Source organism: Aethalodelphis obliquidens, unplaced genomic scaffold (assembly GCF_003676395.1).
Source record: "Aethalodelphis obliquidens isolate GAN/ISIS:26980383/991018 unplaced genomic scaffold, ASM367639v1 scaffold38, whole genome shotgun sequence".
NCBI lineage: Eukaryota > Metazoa > Chordata > Mammalia > Artiodactyla > Delphinidae > Aethalodelphis > Aethalodelphis obliquidens.
In genome coordinates, this window is record NW_020837982.1 from 16,651,590 (window position 1) to 16,671,785 (window position 20,196).

Below are 20,196 nucleotides of genomic sequence, written 5' to 3' on the forward strand. Positions count from 1 at the left end.
TGATTCTTAAGTAAAATATCAAATTCTAGATTCAAAGTTTTATCTTTTATTTGAAGATATTTGAAGATATCATTACATTTTCTTGTTGCAGTCAGTGCTACTGACAAGTCAGATTTATTTAGTCAATTGTTACTCATTGAGGGGCCACAAAATGCCAGGCACTGCTTTTGACACTTTGGTTTTTGACCCAAGAACTAGACTCAGGCAACTGGAGGCTCCTCACGTCCTCCCTGTCCTTGGAATGTACATTCTGCGCACTGTTCCCACAGAAGGAGTTGTTTCAGGGATGTAGCCTTGAGAGAGCAGTGTGTTGTTGAGAACATCTGGACTGAATATGTGATTGAACCCACTTAAGGCCTCTGTGTAAACTTTTAAGACTCTGGTAGTTGGGTGCAGAGATCAACTCGTCTTGTGGCAGGCCCAAGACAAGGCTCGTATCTGAGTTCCCTTATTAATCCTGCCACCTACCAACCTGGATCGTGGTCTGCATCTTTCTTTGGTCTCTCCTTGCCCCCCATATACAGGGGCCAGTTTCGAATTTCACCCAGGAAACTCCTGAAGTTGTGAACCAACATTTACGTTGTTAGATTTTATTATAACGTGTAATGTCTTTTCATATATTTCCTGTTTGTCTTTCAATGAGCACTTTCCATCCAAGTTCTTTAACCTTTATTTCTCCATAATTTGTGGTTATTTCTTAAAACATGCCCTCCTCTCTGTCTATTCTTTCTTCCCTTCTAGGACTCTCATTATATGAATATCTAGTCAGTTTCTATATTGCTTAACATTCCTTTCACATTTTTCAAGTTTCTATCCCTTCCTGATATCTTATGGCAAAGTAGAGTTCCTTGATCCGAAAGTCCAGCTTTCAAATTCACTCTTCAGTTTTACACATTCTGCTAGTCAATAAAAAATTGAATACTACGACAAGTTCTTGCTTAATATTTCTTATGTCCTCCTTTAACTCTTTTAGGGTAGCTTTTTAAAAATACATACATTCTAAATGGCCCACTAATTCTGCCTTATCTGTTATAGAACGTTCAAATTATTGTTTTTCTTTTATAGCAATAGAATGCTTCAGATCTTATTTTTTCACTGTGAGTCCACATTCCCCAATCCCAGGATATAAGCTAGTTATGTAGGGACAAAGGGAACCAAAACCCTGGGGTATTTCCTATACCTCCTTCAACTCACTAGGAAGGGAACAAGCTGTGGCTGAATTATATGTATGTATGTGTATGTGGGGAGGGAAAAGGGGGCTTACGGAAATTTGAGTTATTTTCAAAGCAGAGAATCTATGATGTTAAAATTGGGGCAAGACCACTCCCCATTTACCTCCCTCTTCCTACCAGGTGATCTTATCCCACAAGGAACCTCATCGTCCCACCTCTTTTTTGCAATAATCACCTGGCTCACGGTGTGTGTGTTTGTGCATGTATATGTGTGTGTGGGTGTTTGTGTGTATCAGGGTGGGAGAAAGGTGAATAAAAACCTTTGAGGTGGAGCTGCCTGTATCTTGTATTACTATCCACACCTCTCCCAGACCAGCTCTAAGGTTACCCTGTGTGATGGTGAAAGAGTGGGCAAAGATTTACCTGGGGCAATTTGGGAGTGAACAGAAAGGAGCACCCAAAACAACAGAAAGCACCTCCCTGCAGTTCCCTTGGGGCATCTGGTGCTATCCATTGCTGCTACCATTCCCTCCCCATGTAGACACACACACACACACACACACACCCTGTAGGACCAACTGTAGCCATCTGTCTCCCAGAAGGTCTCCAATCAGTTTTTCAATAGTTTCTCAATCCAACAACCTCCCTCCTTCCAGAGGCATCCAGGTTGGGTTTTGGACAAGGAGCTAGCCACTTACATTAGGATGCTGTGTTAGCTACCTTCTTCTGTATAACAATATTACTACAGACTTAGTGGCTCAAAACAGCACACACTTATTATCTCACGGTATCTGTGGCTGAAGGTCCGGGCACAGCTTAGCTGGGTCCTCTGCAGCCAGCTGTCAAGGTTTCAGCCAGGACTGGGTTCTCATATGAACTCTACTAGAGATGATCCACTTCCAAGCACCTGGGGGTTGTTGGCAGGGGTTAGGTCCCTGCTGGTTGACAATTCCCTGTCATGTGGATTTCCCCAACATTACACTTGCTTCACCAATGCCAGCAAAGAGGATTACCCTAGCAAAACAAGCATTAGAATCATGTCACCTTTGCTATGTTTTATGGGTTAAAAGTGAGTCACAAGTCCTATCCACACTCAGTGGGGGCTGGATTACACACAGGTGTGAATACCAGGAGGCTCAGATGATGAGAACCACATTGGAAAATGAGAACTGGATAAGGGGGTGCCTTCTTGTAGGAACTAAAAATCATCTTTCCCAAAGTTTCTGAAAGCCATTGAAGGGTTAAGTAACATCTTATTCTTGCTTTAGAACGATCACAAGCCAGAACTTGTGGCAAATAGATTGGTGGGAAAGCAAACCCGACTTGTAGAAATCAGCTAAGAGACTGGTACTGTAACCCTAGTGAAATGTCGGTGGCTAGAACTAGGGTAATACTGGTGGGAAAAGAGAAAGATGGACAAACTGGAGAATACAATAAATAGGACTCCGTGATGAACAGAGAGCGAGAGTTGAGGATATTCTGCTTCTGGCTTTTGCAAATGGGTTTGTGAGCAGTAATATTATTCACTAAGAAGAAGAGGGGCATTTAGACATTTTGAGTTTGGGTGTGTGCAGTAACAGAATTAGAGACGAAACGTGCTCCCTTGAGAGAACACCTCCTTTGATAAATCTAATTTTTATGCTTGCAAATAACCTGTTCCTCAAATTTGTTGAAACTGGTTAAATCTTTTCAACTCCCCTATCTCACACGTGTGAATTTTCAGTATAACAAGTAGCCTACGGACGCATGCACAACGGTTTGCAAAGTACACCTTTCACATTGACCGCAAAGGATGAGCCTTGGGAGGACAAGAATATGGGGAAAGCCATGTACTCTAAGATACCTTGCACTGGAGTGACGTGCGTGGGTAGCTTCAGCAGCACCAAGTACAGACACACCGTCGGACCAGCAACAACGCAGCTCTGTGGTTCACGCTCTCGCGTGTCCGCGGGATCCCGCACGAGCTAAGCGACCGCTACTCTCGCGAGAGGTAGGGAGACCGCAGCTGCTTGGATTCCCCAAACCGCGCTACGAGAGCTCCCACCTGCTGAGGAGCGGAGTCCGGCCACTCCCGTGGGCTTCTGGGAATCGTAGTTCCGGAGCCGGACGAGGCCCGCCAGCCTTGCCCTGTGCTTTTGCGCATGCGCGGCCCCGCTGGCCAGAGAAGTTCGTAGCCTTTGTGAGGCCCGGTGTGGAAGGTGAGTTGTTGCTCAGGTGCGGCTCTCCTTGCTCGGCCTCGGCGGTGCCCCCGCGACATTAGTTTGCGCCGAGCCGGGTGGAGTGCGCGCTGGAGAAAGGGGCGTCGAGGGCAGGCACGAGCCCCATCCCCGAAGCCCCGGGGCGCGGGGTGGGCGGGGGCTTGGTCTGCGCGGCGGCTCCTTGGCTGCGGCCCCGGCGCCTCTCCTCCGGCCGCTCGGCCGCCGCGCAGCTCCGAGCGGCAGCGCCAGGCGCGAGCGCCCAGCTTCAGGGATGCTGTCCCGGCTTTCCAGGTGCCAGCCTCGAGGGCCAAGCCGGTTCGGGACGGAGCGAAGCCTTTCGGAGGAGCCCCCCGAGGGGAGGCGGGAAGGAGGACCACGAGGCCTCGGGGCTTACCGCTCCTCCGCGCGGAGAGGGCTGCGCTGGGGGGAGAGCTGAACCTTCGCGGCCGGGAGGTGGTGACCATGGAGACAGATATGGCCGAAATGCCTGGGAAGAGCGGTGAGGGGGGCCGGTGTTGAACTTGTGCTGGGGGCCGGGCCGAATTCTTCCTCCTGAACGGGAGTCACTGCTGTCCGGCTCCTTTGTCTGGGGATGGAAGGGCTCTTTGGGTGAGAGTGGAGGGCTTGCTGTGGGATCCCAGCTGGGTGCACAGCGGACCCTCCAAAGACACCCCCAAAATGTGAGCGAAATGTCAGCTTCTGAGGCTTGAGCATAGCCTCGTACTTTGTCTCACACCTTCTTCCTCCCGGGGGATTATACCATCCTAGCCTCATCAGTGGGTCTGACAGTTTAGCTTTTTTTGGTTGGCAAAAGTATTTTCCACTCCTGTTCCTCCACTTTGGACGAAAACCCTTTGGTTTCAGTAGAGCAGATACTTTTGCTTAATAGAAGAGGCACCAGGCAGAGCAGTCAGTGACTGGCTTCCAGTTCTCCTAGAAGTTTGGTCTGTGGCCTCTTATATCAGAATCCACACCCCGCCCCTACCTGTGCTTGTTGGATTTCTAGATTGTACCCCAGTCTCAACTAGTGATAATTATTTAGAGACGGGATCCAGCAAGCTACATTTCGACTAAGCTTGCAGGGTGATTTTTCAGAACCGTTGAGCCTCTTTTTCCCATATTAATTTAATGTAGATTAAGCTCAGAGAAAAACTTATTTTAATTTCCAGATCAGAGAGTGCCGTCTTCCAGGACGTCGTTGTTTCAGGCTCCCTTCAGTTGCAGTGTTTGTAGGGACGACCAGGAAGGAGTACGGTGGTGGGAATTTTTTTTAAAAAATATTTATTTATTTATTTGGTTGTGCCGGGTCTTAGTTGCGGCAGGTAGCCTCCTTAGTTGTGGCTCCAGGGCTCCTTAGTTGTGGCATGCAAACTCTTAGTTGCGGCATGCATGTGGCGTCTAGTTCCCTGACCAGGGATGAAACCGGGGCCCCCTGCATTGGGAGCACGGAGTCTTATCCACTGGGCTACCAGGGAAGTCCCGAGATTTTAAGCTCATAAATCTGAGTCACAAGATAGATCTAGGCCCTATCATGACTGCTTTCTTGCCCTTAGCTCTGTCTTCCCAGGATTCTCCCTTTTCCCAAGAAAAGAGCACAGAAGAGGGAGAAGTGGCAGCTTTGCGCCTCACAGCCAGATCACAGGTGAGTGAGTCTCTGCTGGTTATTGAAATTCCACCTTATTTCTCAGAGTGCAGATGCACTCCCTTCTTTTTGATGTGGAGCTTCTGTGTCCACTAGAGCTGAATTCTAAGAGACGACTCGAGTGACTAAAGGGCTCAGTGGAAAATGTTTTCTGCTTCTTCGTGGTATCTTGTCCGTCTAGTATTTATTATCACTCAGAAGGCGTGGAAGAAGCATTGCCCTTCTTTAGCCCATTAGCTAATTTCTATGCTTGTTAATTGGGAAACGATTTTAAAAGACAATGTGGTGCATACCTCTTAACATGTATGTTTCACTAGGGGAAACAACATACACATGACTGTTAAGTAGGAATTTAAGAAAACACCTGAAGTGCTGGAGTGAATTATGAACATAGTGAGTACTCAAATAGTTCAAAGGAATGCTGGAAAAGGAAGCCTATAGGGGCTTCCCTGGTGGCACAGTGGTTGAGAGTGCGCCTGCCGATGCAGGGGACACGGGTTCGTGCCCCGGTCCGGGAAGATCCCACATGCCGCAGAGCGGCTGGGCCTGTGAGCCATGGCCCCTGAGCCTGCGCGTCCGGAGCCTCTGCTCTGCAACGGGAGAGGCCACACCAGTGAGAGACCCGCGTACCACAAAAAAAAAAAAAAAAAAAAAAACCTTAAAAAAAAAAAAAGCCTATAGAAGATTTACTTTAAAGAGTTAGAATCCAGCCCAACAAGATGATGAATGCGGATGTATTTTAGAGGTGAACTGTTACCAAGTTACAACTCAGTTTCCAAACTCTCACTTCCCCAAGGGCAAATATTAAGAATTGCTGAATTTAAGCGGTAGTTGTATATGGGTGATTAGTGTGTTAGTCTCTCAACTTTTTGTATGTCTGAACATTTTTCTTAAACGAAGTTGAGCGGGAGTGTGTCATACCACATGGTGTGTGTCATACCACAATGTGTGTGTCATACCACAATGCAAAGATTCCTCCACTAGCCTTTCTTTTTGCTACTTTAATCCAAAGTGTGAAAGTGGACATTGCACATTGCTGCCGTTTGTCAACGTGATTTCCCAGGATCCTTGTATACTTGCTTGCCTCCATTGGTTTCTTAAATACCTTACGTGAATATTGAAGACTTTATTAGTCAAGAAGCTTTAAGTTGCACCTGATGAAAACTCGATTCAAACTGGCTTAAGCAAAAAGAGGTATTTATTGACTATTATAAGTGAAAAATCCAGGTCTGGCTAAAATTGAGTTCAGGCAGTGACATTAGAATCTATTTTCTCCATTTCAGTGACCTTTTCTTTTCTTTCTGTGTGTTTTGCACTCAAGCAGGCTTTTCTTCTCGTGCAGGGTAGCCCCTAACAAATTTAGGCCTACATCTTCCCACGTTGAAGATCAGAGAAAAGGGGCATCTTCCCTTCTGGTCGTTCCAGAAGAAGGACTGAGGTTAACTCTATAATGGGTATTAGGCCCATTGTTGGACCATTATTGGCAAAAATGAGTGTGATCAGACTAGAAAATATACCTGTACATACACATACAAACACAAATCCCACCCATGGGTCAGAGATGGAGTTGTACTACCTGAACTGCATGGACTAAAAGTGGTCAGGCATAGCAGCCAGAGGAAAGTCAGAGTACAGATACCAGAAAAAGGGTGAATGCTTTATACATTTCAGCACATTAATATTAGATTCAAGACTGCTTGTATAGCTTCAGAATTGATTAAACCTTTTATGGAAATTTTTTAAACTGTCCTTTTTGCATTGCATTGGATTTTGTTTGATGCTAATACTGCAACTGTCTTTCTTATTAGAATTTGCCTGGGCTGTTTATCTTTTACTTATTAGACTTCTTTAATAATTAGAGTTTTAATTTTTGCTCATGATAACCAGGTGAACGGTACAGACGTATATAAATATTAAAGTATATTACCCGTGCTTACTTTCCCAAGTTCAGTCCACCACCTCTCCCTACTGAGGATAACAGTTTGGTGTATATTTTTCCATATGTTTTTGTTGAACTTGAAGTACTGTATTCAAATATGTAGTATACTATATTTCCTTCCATCCCCCCGCTCCATCCCCAACTTTGGGGTTTTGTCTGGATCTTTTTTCTGTAAAGAGGATGTGGCTATTTTAAGAAACCTTTTTATAAGAGAAATTAATTCATTCATATTATTATGATTACTTGTATGTTTCACATTTTTCTTGCTATGTGATTTTTATAATTCTGTTTACTATGCTTTGTTCTTTTGTATTTTTTTGTGCCTTTTGTGCTGTAGTTCGCATTTTTGTTCTGATTTTTTTTTTTTTCTTTTATGGTTTGGAAGTTAATTTCCACTGTCAGTTTAGCTATAGATATGCAGATTGTAGGATCAAAGTTATTTTTTCTCACAGTATCTTGTCTATTTAGTAGCAGCTTAATGTTTTTACATTTTATTTTCCAAGGATGATTCTTATATTTTTTAAGTCTCAGATTATTTCCATTTTGAGGAACTTTATTTTGAAATAATTTGAGACTTATAGAGATTTAGCAAGTGGTAGAAAGATTTCTCATATGCTCTCCTTTCAGATTCTCCAAAATTTAGCATTTCACCTCACTTTTATTATTCTTTTTCCAAAATCAGGAAGTTAACATTGGTATAGTACTATAACCCACTGCTCTTATTCAGATTTCCCAGCTGTCTTATTTTTCTTGTTTTTCTTCCCTTTAATTTCTACTTTTATCCTGTAATTCCTTCTGTTTTCCCTAATTTGTTGTTGGGTTCTGTCTCTAATTTGATTTGTATGCTTTGTTCATTTAATTACATTGATTTTCTTTTAATGAAATTGAAGTGTTTCCTCTGAGTACAATTTTAGCCTTATGGCATTGATTTTTGCGTTTTATTTCATTATTATTTTGAAATTTTGATACTTTTTTTAGTTATCAGTTATTGCACTTTCTTTTCTGTTTTGGAATTTATTAACATTTACTTTGTTACTTTTGCAAGTGCTTCATGAACATTTAAATAGAAGGTGTTTTCTATCCAGTTATAGCATTTGGTATATATTTATTTCAGTAACCTGGAATATTATTCTCATTCTCTATGTCTTTACTTAAAGAGACATGTTCAGTACTGGTATGTGTCTATCTCCATACAGTTTTTGTATTTTATGTCTTGTATAAATAATCCTATGGTGTTTACCCATAAACATTTATATGTGATATCTGTACCCTTAATGAATTTGTTGCTGTCATTTTCCAATTTAATGCATCTTGCCTTGAATTGATTCCGTGCTTCACTGGATTTGGTGCCAGTCTGTTCATTCCATGGTGAGGTCTCACAAGAAGAATTATACAGACACATGCCTTTTTTTCTCTGCCTATATTTTGTTTACTTTGCCAGACTACATTGTTGATTCATTGTTGATTCATGTTTTAACTCTTTCTTCCCCAGAAAAATTAGTCTGTCAGTGGAGAAACCGTGGTCTTGTTTCGTTTGGTTCTCATGTTGAATCTTGGACAGTGTGCCTGGCACATAATTGATGCCCAGTGACTTTCCATGGAATGTCCAGGACACATGAGAATGCTTGTCATTTTTCACAGTGATTTCCCCCATTGAATACATCTACGCATCTACTCCAGGGCCAACAGAAACTGGGGCATGAAACGGAGGCTGTGGAGTGACAGATGGTGAACAAAAGTATGTTTTGTGTCTTAGGCATCAGTGACATTCAAGGATGTGGCCATGGACTTTACCCCAGAGGAGTGGGGGAGGCTGGATCCTGCACAGAGGGACGTGATGCTGGAGAACTACAGGAACCTCGTCTCACTCTGTAAGGATGGGCTCCTGCCATGACTGCGGCTCCTGCTTATGGGGACATCATTACCTTATTGACAATGAAGTAGCATAACAAAGCCAGTAATCGTAAAGTAGTGATCCCTTTGGGCCTAGAGAAAATCTGTTTCTGCTCTGGGTTCTTGGTGAAATGTTTAGGCTTGTTTTGTATCTGGAGTCTTTGGATTCAAGTGACAGAAACCAAATTCACACTAGCGTAAAAGGGAATCAAATATATTGTCAGGAATTTTTTTTATTTACTTATTTTTTAATTATGTGGTATAGCTTGTCCTGATCTCCCTGTGTGGCACAGATGGCCATTGGCCGCTCTAGGGTTACATTATTCTTCCAGTTAGAGAGCTAAGGAAAAAAAGAAGGCTTCTGTCCTGGGAGTTTCAGCAGATAGGGTCACATGTCCATCAGTGAAGCAGTAACTCGAGCCAGGGAGATAGAGTATGCTCTGACCAGTTTGGATACTGTGCCCGCCTCTGGGCGGGGGAGGTATTTGCATGTGTACACATGTAGACACATGCATGTACACGTATGTGTTCGTATCAGTGGTGGAAGGAACTATGTTAGCTCCTCCCAAACCTCGTATAATAAATTACCTAAGAAAGCAGGTTCTAGTAACTGAAGAAGGAAGAAAGGAAAAACATCAGAAGACAGCTAGTCACAGAGTCACAGGCTTGTGGTGCTGCTACTGGGGTCCCACTTCACCCAACTCCTTCCCTGAGCTGAGGACTGGTCTGCAGTATCTCCCCAGAACTCCCACAGTAAACAAGACAAATTCTCTTCTATTTTTTTTACAGGCTAAATATTTGTCTTTTCAAATGCGTGTAACTCTTTATGAGGCCCAGGCTCTTGCTGCACCTGTTTTAAGGTTCATTTTGAGGCCCCCCGCTCCCTTATTCCAAAACTTCCTATGATGTCCTGTCTTTTTTGTGGATCCAGGGGTTGGGACCGTGCTCTGGAATAGAGCTTTGTGCCCATCACAAAGAATTAAGTCCCTTTTCTTTTTTTTCTTTCTTTCTTTTTTTTTTTCTTTTTTAATGAGCAGGGCTTCCAGTTTCCAAACCTGAGAACCACAATTTGGAGAATGGAAAAGAACCATTGATGCTTGAGAGAAAAGCCCCCAAAAGCAGCTGTTCAGGTGAGTCAGATAGACGGGAATCTTCGGAAAGAATAACCCCACAAGACAGTAAAGAAGTGGCGCTCTTCAGTGCTTAAGAAAGAATATAGAAGTGCCAACATGCTTTTATTTTTTAAATATCTTATTTTAAATTATATTGCATTTTGAATACATACAAAGTCAAGGAAATAAAACAACACTGAGATCAAACGCATGCTCACATTTGCTTCATTTGCCTTTTTTCTTTTCCTTCTTTTTGTAAAGTAAAATAGATTAAAATGTCATAACTGTACAGTTTTATGAATTTTCCCAAATTGAACACATTCATGTAGCTAGCATCCACATCAAGAAACAACCTTACTAATAAAAAAAATAAAGAAAAAAAACACAAACAAAATATAATTAATATACTTTCCAGATAATTGGCTATTCTGATACTACACCAAAGTTGGGCGAGTTGTAGTTTCTTAAAGGTTAGGTGCAAGGTGCATCTGAAACCATATCCATGAATTTTTCCTACTCTTAAAATCTATTGATCTTTTGGGAAATATTGGTTCACTGAGTTATGTATATCTTCCAAAAATTGACACAATACATCATGCAATATTTTAAAAACCACAATTTTCAGTGTCACCACTGACCTTACCAGAAAAGCCTTTAAGTATTAGGAAGCTATCAAGCTCTCAGTGGTAGATAAAAGTTTTCCAAAATTCTAATTTCTGCCCAAAAGCTCACGTTTTATCAAATACTGTCAGTTGTTTTCCTTGAAGTGACAGGCTCGGTTTTTTTTTCAGTTTTGAGGAAATATCTGCCAAATACCCAACATGGATAACGTAGTTTGTCAGTGATTCTTTCAAGTAAAAGTGATGGTCCATGAAAAAAAAAAAATGGCCAGTTCAGCTCTCAAACAGTCTCATGAGTGGTTTTCCTCAAGGCAAGCATCATACTTTGATATGAGCAGACTTGCATTATGAATATTACCTATTTCATCATCCAGAATATTAAGAAGGCATGTAGTCAAGGTTTAATAAATAAAATTAATTTATTAAGTTAATAACGATTCCTTTTGTTTCCTCAGAAATTTTTACGTGAAACTGGCTTTTTTTTTTTTAACTGAGAGTACATGGTGGGGAAAAATACAACAACTACTAGTACATTTGGTGTCTTGTCCTGATTTGTGCATAAGTTGTGGGTAGTTTTACCACCATCACTTTTGCAACATCAATGCAAATGTCAAGACAATGAAAAAGGCAAATAAGATCTAAGCATTATTCTGAAAATAGTTTTGAACCTACAGACTCCCAGGAGTCCTCAGACCGCACTTTGAGGTCACAGCCTCTACGTACCTACACTATCCTTGTATCAATTTATGTTTTACTGATTTAACAAACACGTAGCACCGATGCTGTGTCAGAGTTTTAAGTGTTTTATAAATATTTTCATTAAGTGTTCCTTAAGGTAGGTGTTGTTTTTATTCCTCATGAGGTAGGTACCGTTATTGCCCTATCTTACAGATAAGGAAACTGAAGTAGAAACGTAAAAAAACATGCCCCAGGTCATGCAGCTAGTAAGTGGCAGAGCTGGGATTAAATTCATGCATTCTGATTTCAGAGTCCATTGCTCTCAACCACTGTACTCTTCCTAAATGTCCCCTCTCACCTTGGGGCTTCTGTACATGTCATTCCCTCTACCTGGAACACTCACCCCCGTTCTTCTCTACCTGTTACCTGGAACACCCACCCCCATGCTTCTGTACCTGTTACCTGGAACACACCCCCGTGCTGCTGTACCTGTTACCTGGAACACTCACCTGAGCCCCAAACCCAATTCAATTTCAGCTCAGTCATTTACCTTCTCAGGGAGGCCTCTCCTCATCCCCCTGGGTTCCCCTTATCATCCTTCACAGCATTATTTGCCTTTTATTTCTTAGTACTTACCACAGGTGCATTTTTATATGTATTTGTAGATGTTAGACTAAATTTTCTCTCCCTACATGTACATAGGGACTGTGTGTTTTTCCCCAGAGCTTAGCGTATGGTAGACATCCAATAGGTAATCGTTGAATAAATGGATAGAAGAATATCCATTGGATATGGATATGGATGAAGGAACAGAATTCACTTGGCTGTGTGGAATGAGGGGCAGATCTAACTTAACTGTCTTTTGAATGTTTAATCACTCACAGGACCATTTGTTGTAAAAACAAATTATCTTTAGTTCACTGACTGAAATACTACCTTTGTATTGTCCTTAATTCCTGTATTTACTTGACTTCTGAAATTGCCCTTTTGTTTCATTGGTCTATTTACTTATTCTTTTGAACGAAACTCTTTATTTTAGCTTTATAGTTTCATATTGAATATAAAAATTCTAATAGATTTATAGTAGATATATTCAGAGAGGTTGGCTTCCATCCTTGCCCTCTCTATTCTGGTGTTCTCTCTGTAGGCAATCATTTTTATTAGTATTTCATTTATCTGTTCTTAGTTTTGGAAAATATAACCAAATATGTCTATATATTTGTATCTCCCCTTTTTTCTCCTACACAAAAAGTAGCAAACCATACACACTCCTTCACAGCTTGCTGGGTTTTTTAAGTTTAATGTATCCTGAAGATTACTTCGTAGCAATTTGTAGAGGTCATTCTCATATTATTTTAAGTTGCACATACTTCACTGTATGTGTACACCATAGTTTAATCAGTTCTTTATAGTATTAAAATATTACTGTATTTTAATATTTGAGATGTTACCAGTTTTTTGCTACCTCAATTAGTGTTGTAATGATTAGCCTTGTTCAGATATAATTTAATGTATCTGCCATTATATCTTTGGGAGATCACTGATTTTTCAACAGGGACATATTATAAAAGAATTCTTAGGGAAGATTTTAAACTGGAAATGGAATGCATATTAGGATGTGAGTAGGGTTGGGTAACTGAAAATTTAGAAGTCATCACTGTGCCCTGCACTAAGGTGGTAACTGCCTGGAAGTTTATGACAGCACTTGATATTCTATAGAGGTTGTTCCTCCCCTTTCCTGATCTGGGATGCTCATTTCCTGCTCATCTGGTGAAATGGTGCTTCATCTGCATCCCTCCTCCTGTCTTTCTGGTCATCTTTCCCCCATTCTGATTCCTGGGTAGGGTCTGCTGATTTTCTCTGCATCTACTGTGCATTTGTTTTCCTCCATTTGCTTCTCTTTGCAAGTCATCTTCTAAGAGTCAGATCCACTTATTCGTTGAAGCCATGCTCTTCACCTTCATTAACTCTTACCCGTTACAGACCTGCCTTTTTGTTGAACTCAGAAAACAAAGGAAATTTGCATTTCCAATTTGTTTCAGACTCAGAGACTAGACCCGGGAGCAAAGATTCAACTTCAGTGCAAGATTTTTCCAAAGAAGAGTCATGCCAGGTTGCAGTCATAGACAGGCTGACAAGGAATGGTGTCTATGACTCCAACTTGGAAACAACTCTCGCATGTGAAAACCGGTTAGAGAATCAGCAAGGAAATCAGGAGAGATACTTAAGAGAAATGTTCACCCACATGAATTCACTCCCGGAAGAGAGAGCTCGTGAGCATGGTGTTTACTGGAAAAACTTGAACCAGAAGTCAGTACTTCTCACTCAAGACAGAGTTCCCAAAGGATCCTGTGCCTTCCATACCCTTGAAAAAAGATTGAAACAGAAATCAACCTTAATGAAAAAGCAGAGGACCTACAAAGAGAAGAAACCTCATAAATGTAATGACTGTGGTGAGCTCTTCACTTACCATTCAGTGCTCATTCGACACCAGAGAGTCCATACCGGGGAAAAACCCTACAGCTGCACTGAGTGTGGGAAGTCTTTCAGCCACAGGGCCAATTTAACTAAACATCAGAGAACTCACACTAGAATTCTCTTCGAGTGCAGCGAATGCAAGAAAGCCTTCACAGAAAGCGCATCCCTTGCAATACATCAGAGGATTCACATTGGAGAGAGACCGTATGAGTGCAGTGAGTGTGGGAAAGGCTTTAATCGAAGCACACACCTCGTGCAGCACCAGCTGATCCACACAGGGGTGAAGCCTTATGAATGCAACGAGTGTGATAAAGCCTTCATTCATTCTTCAGCACTCATTAAACATCAAAGAACTCACACTGGAGAGAAACCCTATAAATGTCAGGAATGTGGGAAAGCCTTTAGCCACTGCTCATCCCTTACCAAACATCAGAGGGTTCATACCGGAGAAAAACCCTATGAATGTAGTGAATGTGGAAAAACCTTCAGTCAGAGCACACATCTTGTTCAGCATCAGAGAATTCACACCGGAGAGAAACCCTACGAGTGTAACGAATGTGGGAAAACCTTCAGCCGGAGCTCAAATTTCGCTAAACATCAACGAATTCATATTGGGAAGAAACCATACAAATGTAACGAATGCGGAAAAGCCTTCATTCATTCATCAGCACTTATTCAACACCAGAGAACTCATACTGGGGAGAAACCATATAGGTGTAACGAATGTGGAAAAAGCTTTAAGTGCAGTTCATCCCTCATCAGACATCAAAGGATTCACACGGAAGAGCAGCCCTGAAAAATGACTGAATGTGAAGAAATGTGAGTTGGTTTTATCGCTGTGTTAAATACCTGAGCATTTTGTGTGGAAGACACATAAACTGCTGTCTGAGGACCAGTTCTGTGTGTATCTAACTCTACTTACATAATACATAGCTTTGAGGCATAAACAGAATGTTCCTTATATCCATTGATTTGATCATTCTGAATGCTTCCATCCAGGAATCTCATAGATTGATCCCTAACCCACCCCCCTTGCCCCCAATACCCTTTTGTGGAAATTCAGAAAATCCTTGGGAGTGGGTAGCAATGCAATCAATGTGAAATCCAGTTCCCCTCTCTTTGTCACATCAAAGCCTGTTACAGCATCTCACTTTGTAAGGACATTCTTATCTGGTAGGTGAGGCAGAGGGCTTATATTCTCATCATTGGGAAGACACAGAGCTGTTCCTCTTTGAATCCAAAGTGGAGACCCAGATATACAGAGAATGTCATTTCTTTTACATTAACTATAAAAACTTAAAGGTTAAGAGCTGAAATGTGCTTTGGATTCCCTCCCAATCCCAAAGGCTACTATCTCATTTGATGAATATAAGAGGTCTAAATTATGCTCACATGGGTTACGCTGAGATTTAGATGATTATTATCCCCCCGCTGGGTACATCTTCACTTTACACTTCCTTGGAAGTTACCCTGAGGTAGAGAAAGAGTCAGAACCTTAACTGTAGTTTTTGATCAAGTCCCTCTTTTCTTATCCTTGGCACTGAATGAATCCTTGTTTTTCTGTAATCACAGTATTAGGGAAATTTCATTTCTTTACCTTATTCTGCTCTCTGTAAAGTATGTTTTGTCACTTGGAGAGAAAGCCCCTGGGATGTGCAGAGTGAAAAGTTGATGGGTTCCATGTGTGGTTACATATAGGGTCTCGGACAAGAAGAAGAACTGAAGCAGCTTTGAGGCACAAACACCATGTCACATACGGAAGAGAGTCACAGGACAGTGACTTCAGGAGGACAAGCGGCTTCTCCCCCTACCCTGCACCCTGGGAAGAAGTTGTCGTTTCTCAGGCCTCACGTTTACCCACATTTTTTTGTTGTCCTCCTGTATGTTGGTTGGTCTTTGCTGTATCCCAGGGCCCCAAGGAAGGTAGAAAAGGCTTGAAGCCACAGTGATCGATTGACATAAGTTACATGGGTGACCAAAGAACCGTGTGATGGGATTGGAAACAAAAGCAAAAGTTCAAATAAATATTTAGCAAAACACCATACAAATGTCAGTTTTTATTGTTGCTTTGTTATACGGTGTGAAAAGAAGATTATAGAAAAGATAGAGAGGGAAAGATTAGTTACAGGTTTCTTCTTTCTCCTCTCCTAAATCCTATCCTTGGACATTCAGCAACCAGCCTGCACTCTTCCCCCTACACATTATCCCAGTTACTTCTTATAATTTTTATAGTTTCCTCTGTAGACCTTAGTTCTATTACTGAGGAAAAGAAGAGGAATAGAGTTTAAAAAAGTGGTGGTAAAAGAGGTCAAGGTCAAGTCTAATGCAGCAACGATGGAAATCAAAACAATAGGAAATGGGACGGGAAGGACTGGGAAGAAAGAGGCTTTGAAAAGAATTTTTAAAAAACGAATACATTGGGCTTCCCTGGTGGCGCAGTGGTTGAGAGTCCACCTACCGATGCAGGGGACGCGGGTTCGTGCCCCGGTGTGGGAAGATCCCACGTGCTGCGGAGCGGCTGGGCCCGTGAGTCACGGCCGCTGAGCCTGCGCGTCGGGAACCTGTGCTCCGCAGCGGGAGAGGCCACAACAGTGAGAGGCCCGCATACTGCAAAAAAAAAAAAAAAAAAAATACATTGAAAGGGGCCGAGGTCTGAGAGGTGAGGGTCGGAGAATGGCTGACACAGGACAAAATAAACAAAATAGAGCTCAGCCCTCTCATCACCTCGATATTCAGATTAACGGTCTGAGGTGGAAGTTGACAAGCTATGGCCTGGACCCACTACCTAGTTCTGTAAATAATGTTTAATTGGAACTGGGCATCACTCATCATTTACATGTGTTTGGCTCTTTTTGTGCTAAAACAGCAGAGTTGAATAGTTCGAGCAGAGATTACATGTCCCAGAACATATTTGCTGTTTCTCAACAGGCCAAATGCTTGAGTGAGAAGAAATTTATCTGGGGGCCAATATTTGACTAACCCAAAATCAATGGGTTTGAATTCTGCCACCTCCACTTGGCAATTATGTGACTTTGGAAAGCTACTTACTGTTTCTGAGCCCCAGTTTGCTTATCTGTAAAATGGGGACAGATCCACCCTCTCTCAAGGCTGTTGTGAGGATAAGACAATGAATGTAAAGAACCTGGCATATAGTCAGTTGTATTGAGAGACCTCCGCCTCTGTCATTCGCTTTCTCTCTGTCGTTTCCAGGAGCCCTCACATACGCTAAAATCCACAGATGCTCAAGTCCCTTATGTTAAATGGTGTGGTACAGTCGGCCCTCCGTATGTTTGGCTTTTGCATCCTCAGATTCAACCAACCATGGATGGAAATTTGGATCCACTGTTGGTTGAATCTGCTGATGCAAAACCCTCGAATACGGAGGGCCAACAGTATTTACTGAAGAAATCCCCGTAAGTGGACCTGAGTAGTTCAAACCCATGCACTTGGAGGATCCACTGTTACAGATATTTTAATGAAGTGGTGAGTCTGTTTTAGGCTACCTGTAACAAAATATCATTGACTAAGTGGCTTATTTATAAACAACCTTCTCACAGTTCCAGAGACTGGGAAGTCCAGGATCAAGGCCCTGGCAGATTCAGTGTCTGGTGAGGCCTCCTCCCCAGTTCTCAGATGGCTATCTTTTCACTGTGTCCTACCATGGTGGAAGGGCAGGGGAGCCCTCTGGGGCCTCTTTCATGAGGGTGCTCGTCCCATTCATGGGGGCTCTACCCTCATGACCTCATCACTTCCCAAAGGTCCTGCCTCCAAATACCACCACTTCGGGGATTGGGGTTCCACAGGAATTTGAGGGGGACACGAAACATTCTGTCTATAGCAAGTGACTAAGCATCAATCAGAAATGACTTAAGAATGAGTGAGTCTTCCACACCTTTACTTACTGATCTAGAGCCGACCATCCTGCTTGCCTGGCATATCGTAGAGAAGGGCTTCACTTCTTTCTGCTGTTGCTTCCATCTGGTGCAGCTCCCTGCACAGCCTCCTGGAGACCTCGTGGAATCTGCCTTTTTTCCTTCTAATTATCACTTAACCAGGGGCCACACCATGGTTCCAGAGACTCAAGTATTATTGTCATTTAATTAGTGTCAAAGGACTTACTCTAAGCTAGTTTTACTGAGAGCTCTGGCCCTTTGCGTTTCAGTATTTGTTCCTTTTATGCTTGGAGTTCAATCAGTTCTGACTGTGTATTTGTGCTCCCACAGGAATCTTGGAAGTTTTAGTGTTCTGCTTTTCGAATGTTTTTGGTTACGTGTAAACAAAATTTGATTGTTCTTATTGGCCCACTGTCAATAAAGATGTCATTTATGTATTTGGTGTCAGAAACTTCTATAACTTGCTTTTAAATTCTCACTTAAGCATGTTTTAAGAGGCAAAGAAAAACCAACTATAAAATATCTCCACATCATTCAGGAAACTGATCGCATTTCTAATTGTTCATCTTGGCTTCACAACCTCTGTAGACATGAGCTGGGGGATCACAACCCATGTATCTGCGAGAAGGTGAGAGAGCCAAGGAAGGTCGTTCCTACCAAATGATGCTTGAAGTCCTCAGGCCAAGCACACCCCTCACTTAGGCATACTGGGGAGACAAGGGAGGGGAGAACTTCACGTGAAAAGTACAGTTAAAACTAGGCCAAATATGCTAAAAAACTGATTTAAGGTAAACTTTGAATTACTTTTGGCTTCATCACCCAAAAGTATAAAAACGATAGTATAAGAATATGTTATTCAAAGTAGTTGGCAATTAATTAGTTCAATTACCTATTTTAACTCTCAAAATTTTTAATTTTATTAAATGAGTTCTCACTTTTTAAAAATTATTACAACAGGATTCAGTTTGGAAGTTCTTTGTCCCTTTCTCCCTTTCCTTACCTAATTCTTTTTGAGGTCCCACCTGGGCTGTCCCTCACCATAGGTTTTATGGTGACAAGGGGGAAGGGTATTCCCCTGTGGTAATATATAAAATGTGGCTTTTGTGGATTACCTTGTAGTTCCAAATAAGGCCCTCAAAAAATTAGATGTTTTTTCCTGCATTGTTGTTCTTTACATTTTTCACGGTGTAACCTGTTATTTTTTAACTGTGTCCATAAACCAGATAATCTGTCCCTAGGTTGAGTTTACTATACATAAAATGTGCACAGAGATAGAGGTAAACGGTCTTTGATCCAGCAGTGCCTGAGTCTCTGGTATCACCCCTTAGAGTCTCCAGATACATGAACTTTTCGAACAACTCAACAGGGTTGAAGAGCTTGGCTTTTTATTTCCAGAGATCTTATTTCAGAGGACTTCACGTGCACATAAGCATCAATATCAAAGATCTTTCATGCCCCCCAAAAGAAAAGGACAGATTTGGGTGAGTTCTAGCTCCTTTATTAGTTTCTAAGTCCTTAGTTCCATCTCCTTTTACATTTAGAACCATGGATGTGTAACTGCTCAGTTCCAGTCCCATTCCATCACCTGTGAGAGATATAATTGGAAATGTGGGAGGGAAATCTTCTGAGGTTTACCTGATTAGGGGGTGGTGGAGAATTTGCCCATATCTATTCCCATATATTCTAAAGTAGGAGGAGTCCTAAGAAGGCATAGACACATGAGAAAAAGGAGGTGGCGTGTGATAATCCCCCTGCCCCACACAGTGAGATCAGAAAACGATCTCCCAGACTTTCTCCATCACTTAACTAGATTGTAAAGTTAGCAAACTATTGCTTTTTAGTGATGTGTAAATTTGAACATCTGCAATCACCATGACCAAGCTATTTTATTTGTAGGTCTATACTTACCTAAAATGTCTATGCATATATACCAAAGGAAACCATCAAGAATGTTCATAGTTGCTTTATTGCTAATAACCCCAAACTGGAAACAAACCAAATGTCCATCCACAGCAAAATTGATAAACGTGAGGTAGCCATTCAAAGAACACACAGAGCACCAAAACGGAAATAATATCTCCATGAAACCACACAGATTAATGTCACGAATATAATGCTGAGCAAAAGACGCCAGACACAGGATAATTCGTACTGTTTGGATCTAAGTACACACATTTATAACACAGGTGATGCTAACGTGTGGTGTTAAAAACTAGATGATCGTTAGCTTTAGCAGGATAGAATGGGTAGTGATTGGGAAGGTCGAGGAGAGGGGCCTCTGAGTTGGTAGTTTTATTCTATTTCATTGTCTTAAACTGTGTTGTAGTTACAAGGGTGTCTTTGCTTCTTGATAAGTCATTGAGTCGTAGAGTTATGATTTCTGTGCTTATTGGTGCGTATGTTATAAATACTTCACTAATGCATTTGAATCCTTTTTTTTTTTTCTTTCTTTTTTGTGGTACGCGGGCCTCCCACTGCTGTGGCCTCTCCCGTTGCAGAGCACAGGCTCCGGATGCGCAGGCTCAGCGGCCATGGCTCACGGGCCCAGCCGCTCCGCGGCGTGTGGGATCC

At 42.0% G+C, this 20,196-nt stretch overlaps 1 protein-coding gene across 4 annotated transcripts; it reads left to right on the plus strand.

Moving 5' to 3' along the window:
• The first annotated feature begins 3,637 nt into the window (after window positions 1-3,637).
• Window positions 3,638-15,772, plus strand: ZNF286A (zinc finger protein 286A). Of its 4 annotated transcripts, XM_027131112.1 has the most exons (6): window positions 3,640-3,869; window positions 4,924-5,012; window positions 8,708-8,822; window positions 9,882-9,974; window positions 13,297-14,551; window positions 15,431-15,772. In XM_027131112.1, exons 1-5 carry the CDS (start codon window positions 3,833-3,835, stop codon window positions 14,526-14,528), a joined length of 1,566 nt encoding a protein of 521 aa, XP_026986913.1. In that variant the 5' UTR covers window positions 3,640-3,832; the 3' UTR covers window positions 14,529-14,551; window positions 15,431-15,772. The 4 variants fall into 4 exon arrangements, with proteins under 4 accessions (XP_026986914.1, XP_026986915.1, XP_026986913.1 ...); XM_027131113.1 differs by lacking the exons at window positions 13,297-14,551; window positions 15,431-15,772 and adding an exon at window positions 10,748-11,002 and having other exon boundaries at window positions 3,638-3,869; XM_027131114.1 differs by having other exon boundaries at window positions 3,639-3,869; window positions 13,238-15,772.
• The last annotated feature ends 4,424 nt before the right edge of the window (window positions 15,773-20,196 follow it).

Bases quoted from the DNA above. Each gene is read 5' to 3' on its own strand.
- ZNF286A (XM_027131111.1), top strand. From the start codon at position 3,833: ATGGAGACAGATATGGCCGAAATGCCTGGGAAGAGCG. The intron at 3,870-4,923 runs GTGAGGGGGGCC...TCTTGCCCTTAG, and splicing joins CGAAATGCCTGGGAAGAGCG to CTCTGTCTTCCCAGGATTCT. The intron at 8,823-9,881 runs GTAAGGATGGGC...TTTAATGAGCAG, and splicing joins CAGGAACCTCGTCTCACTCT to GGCTTCCAGTTTCCAAACCT.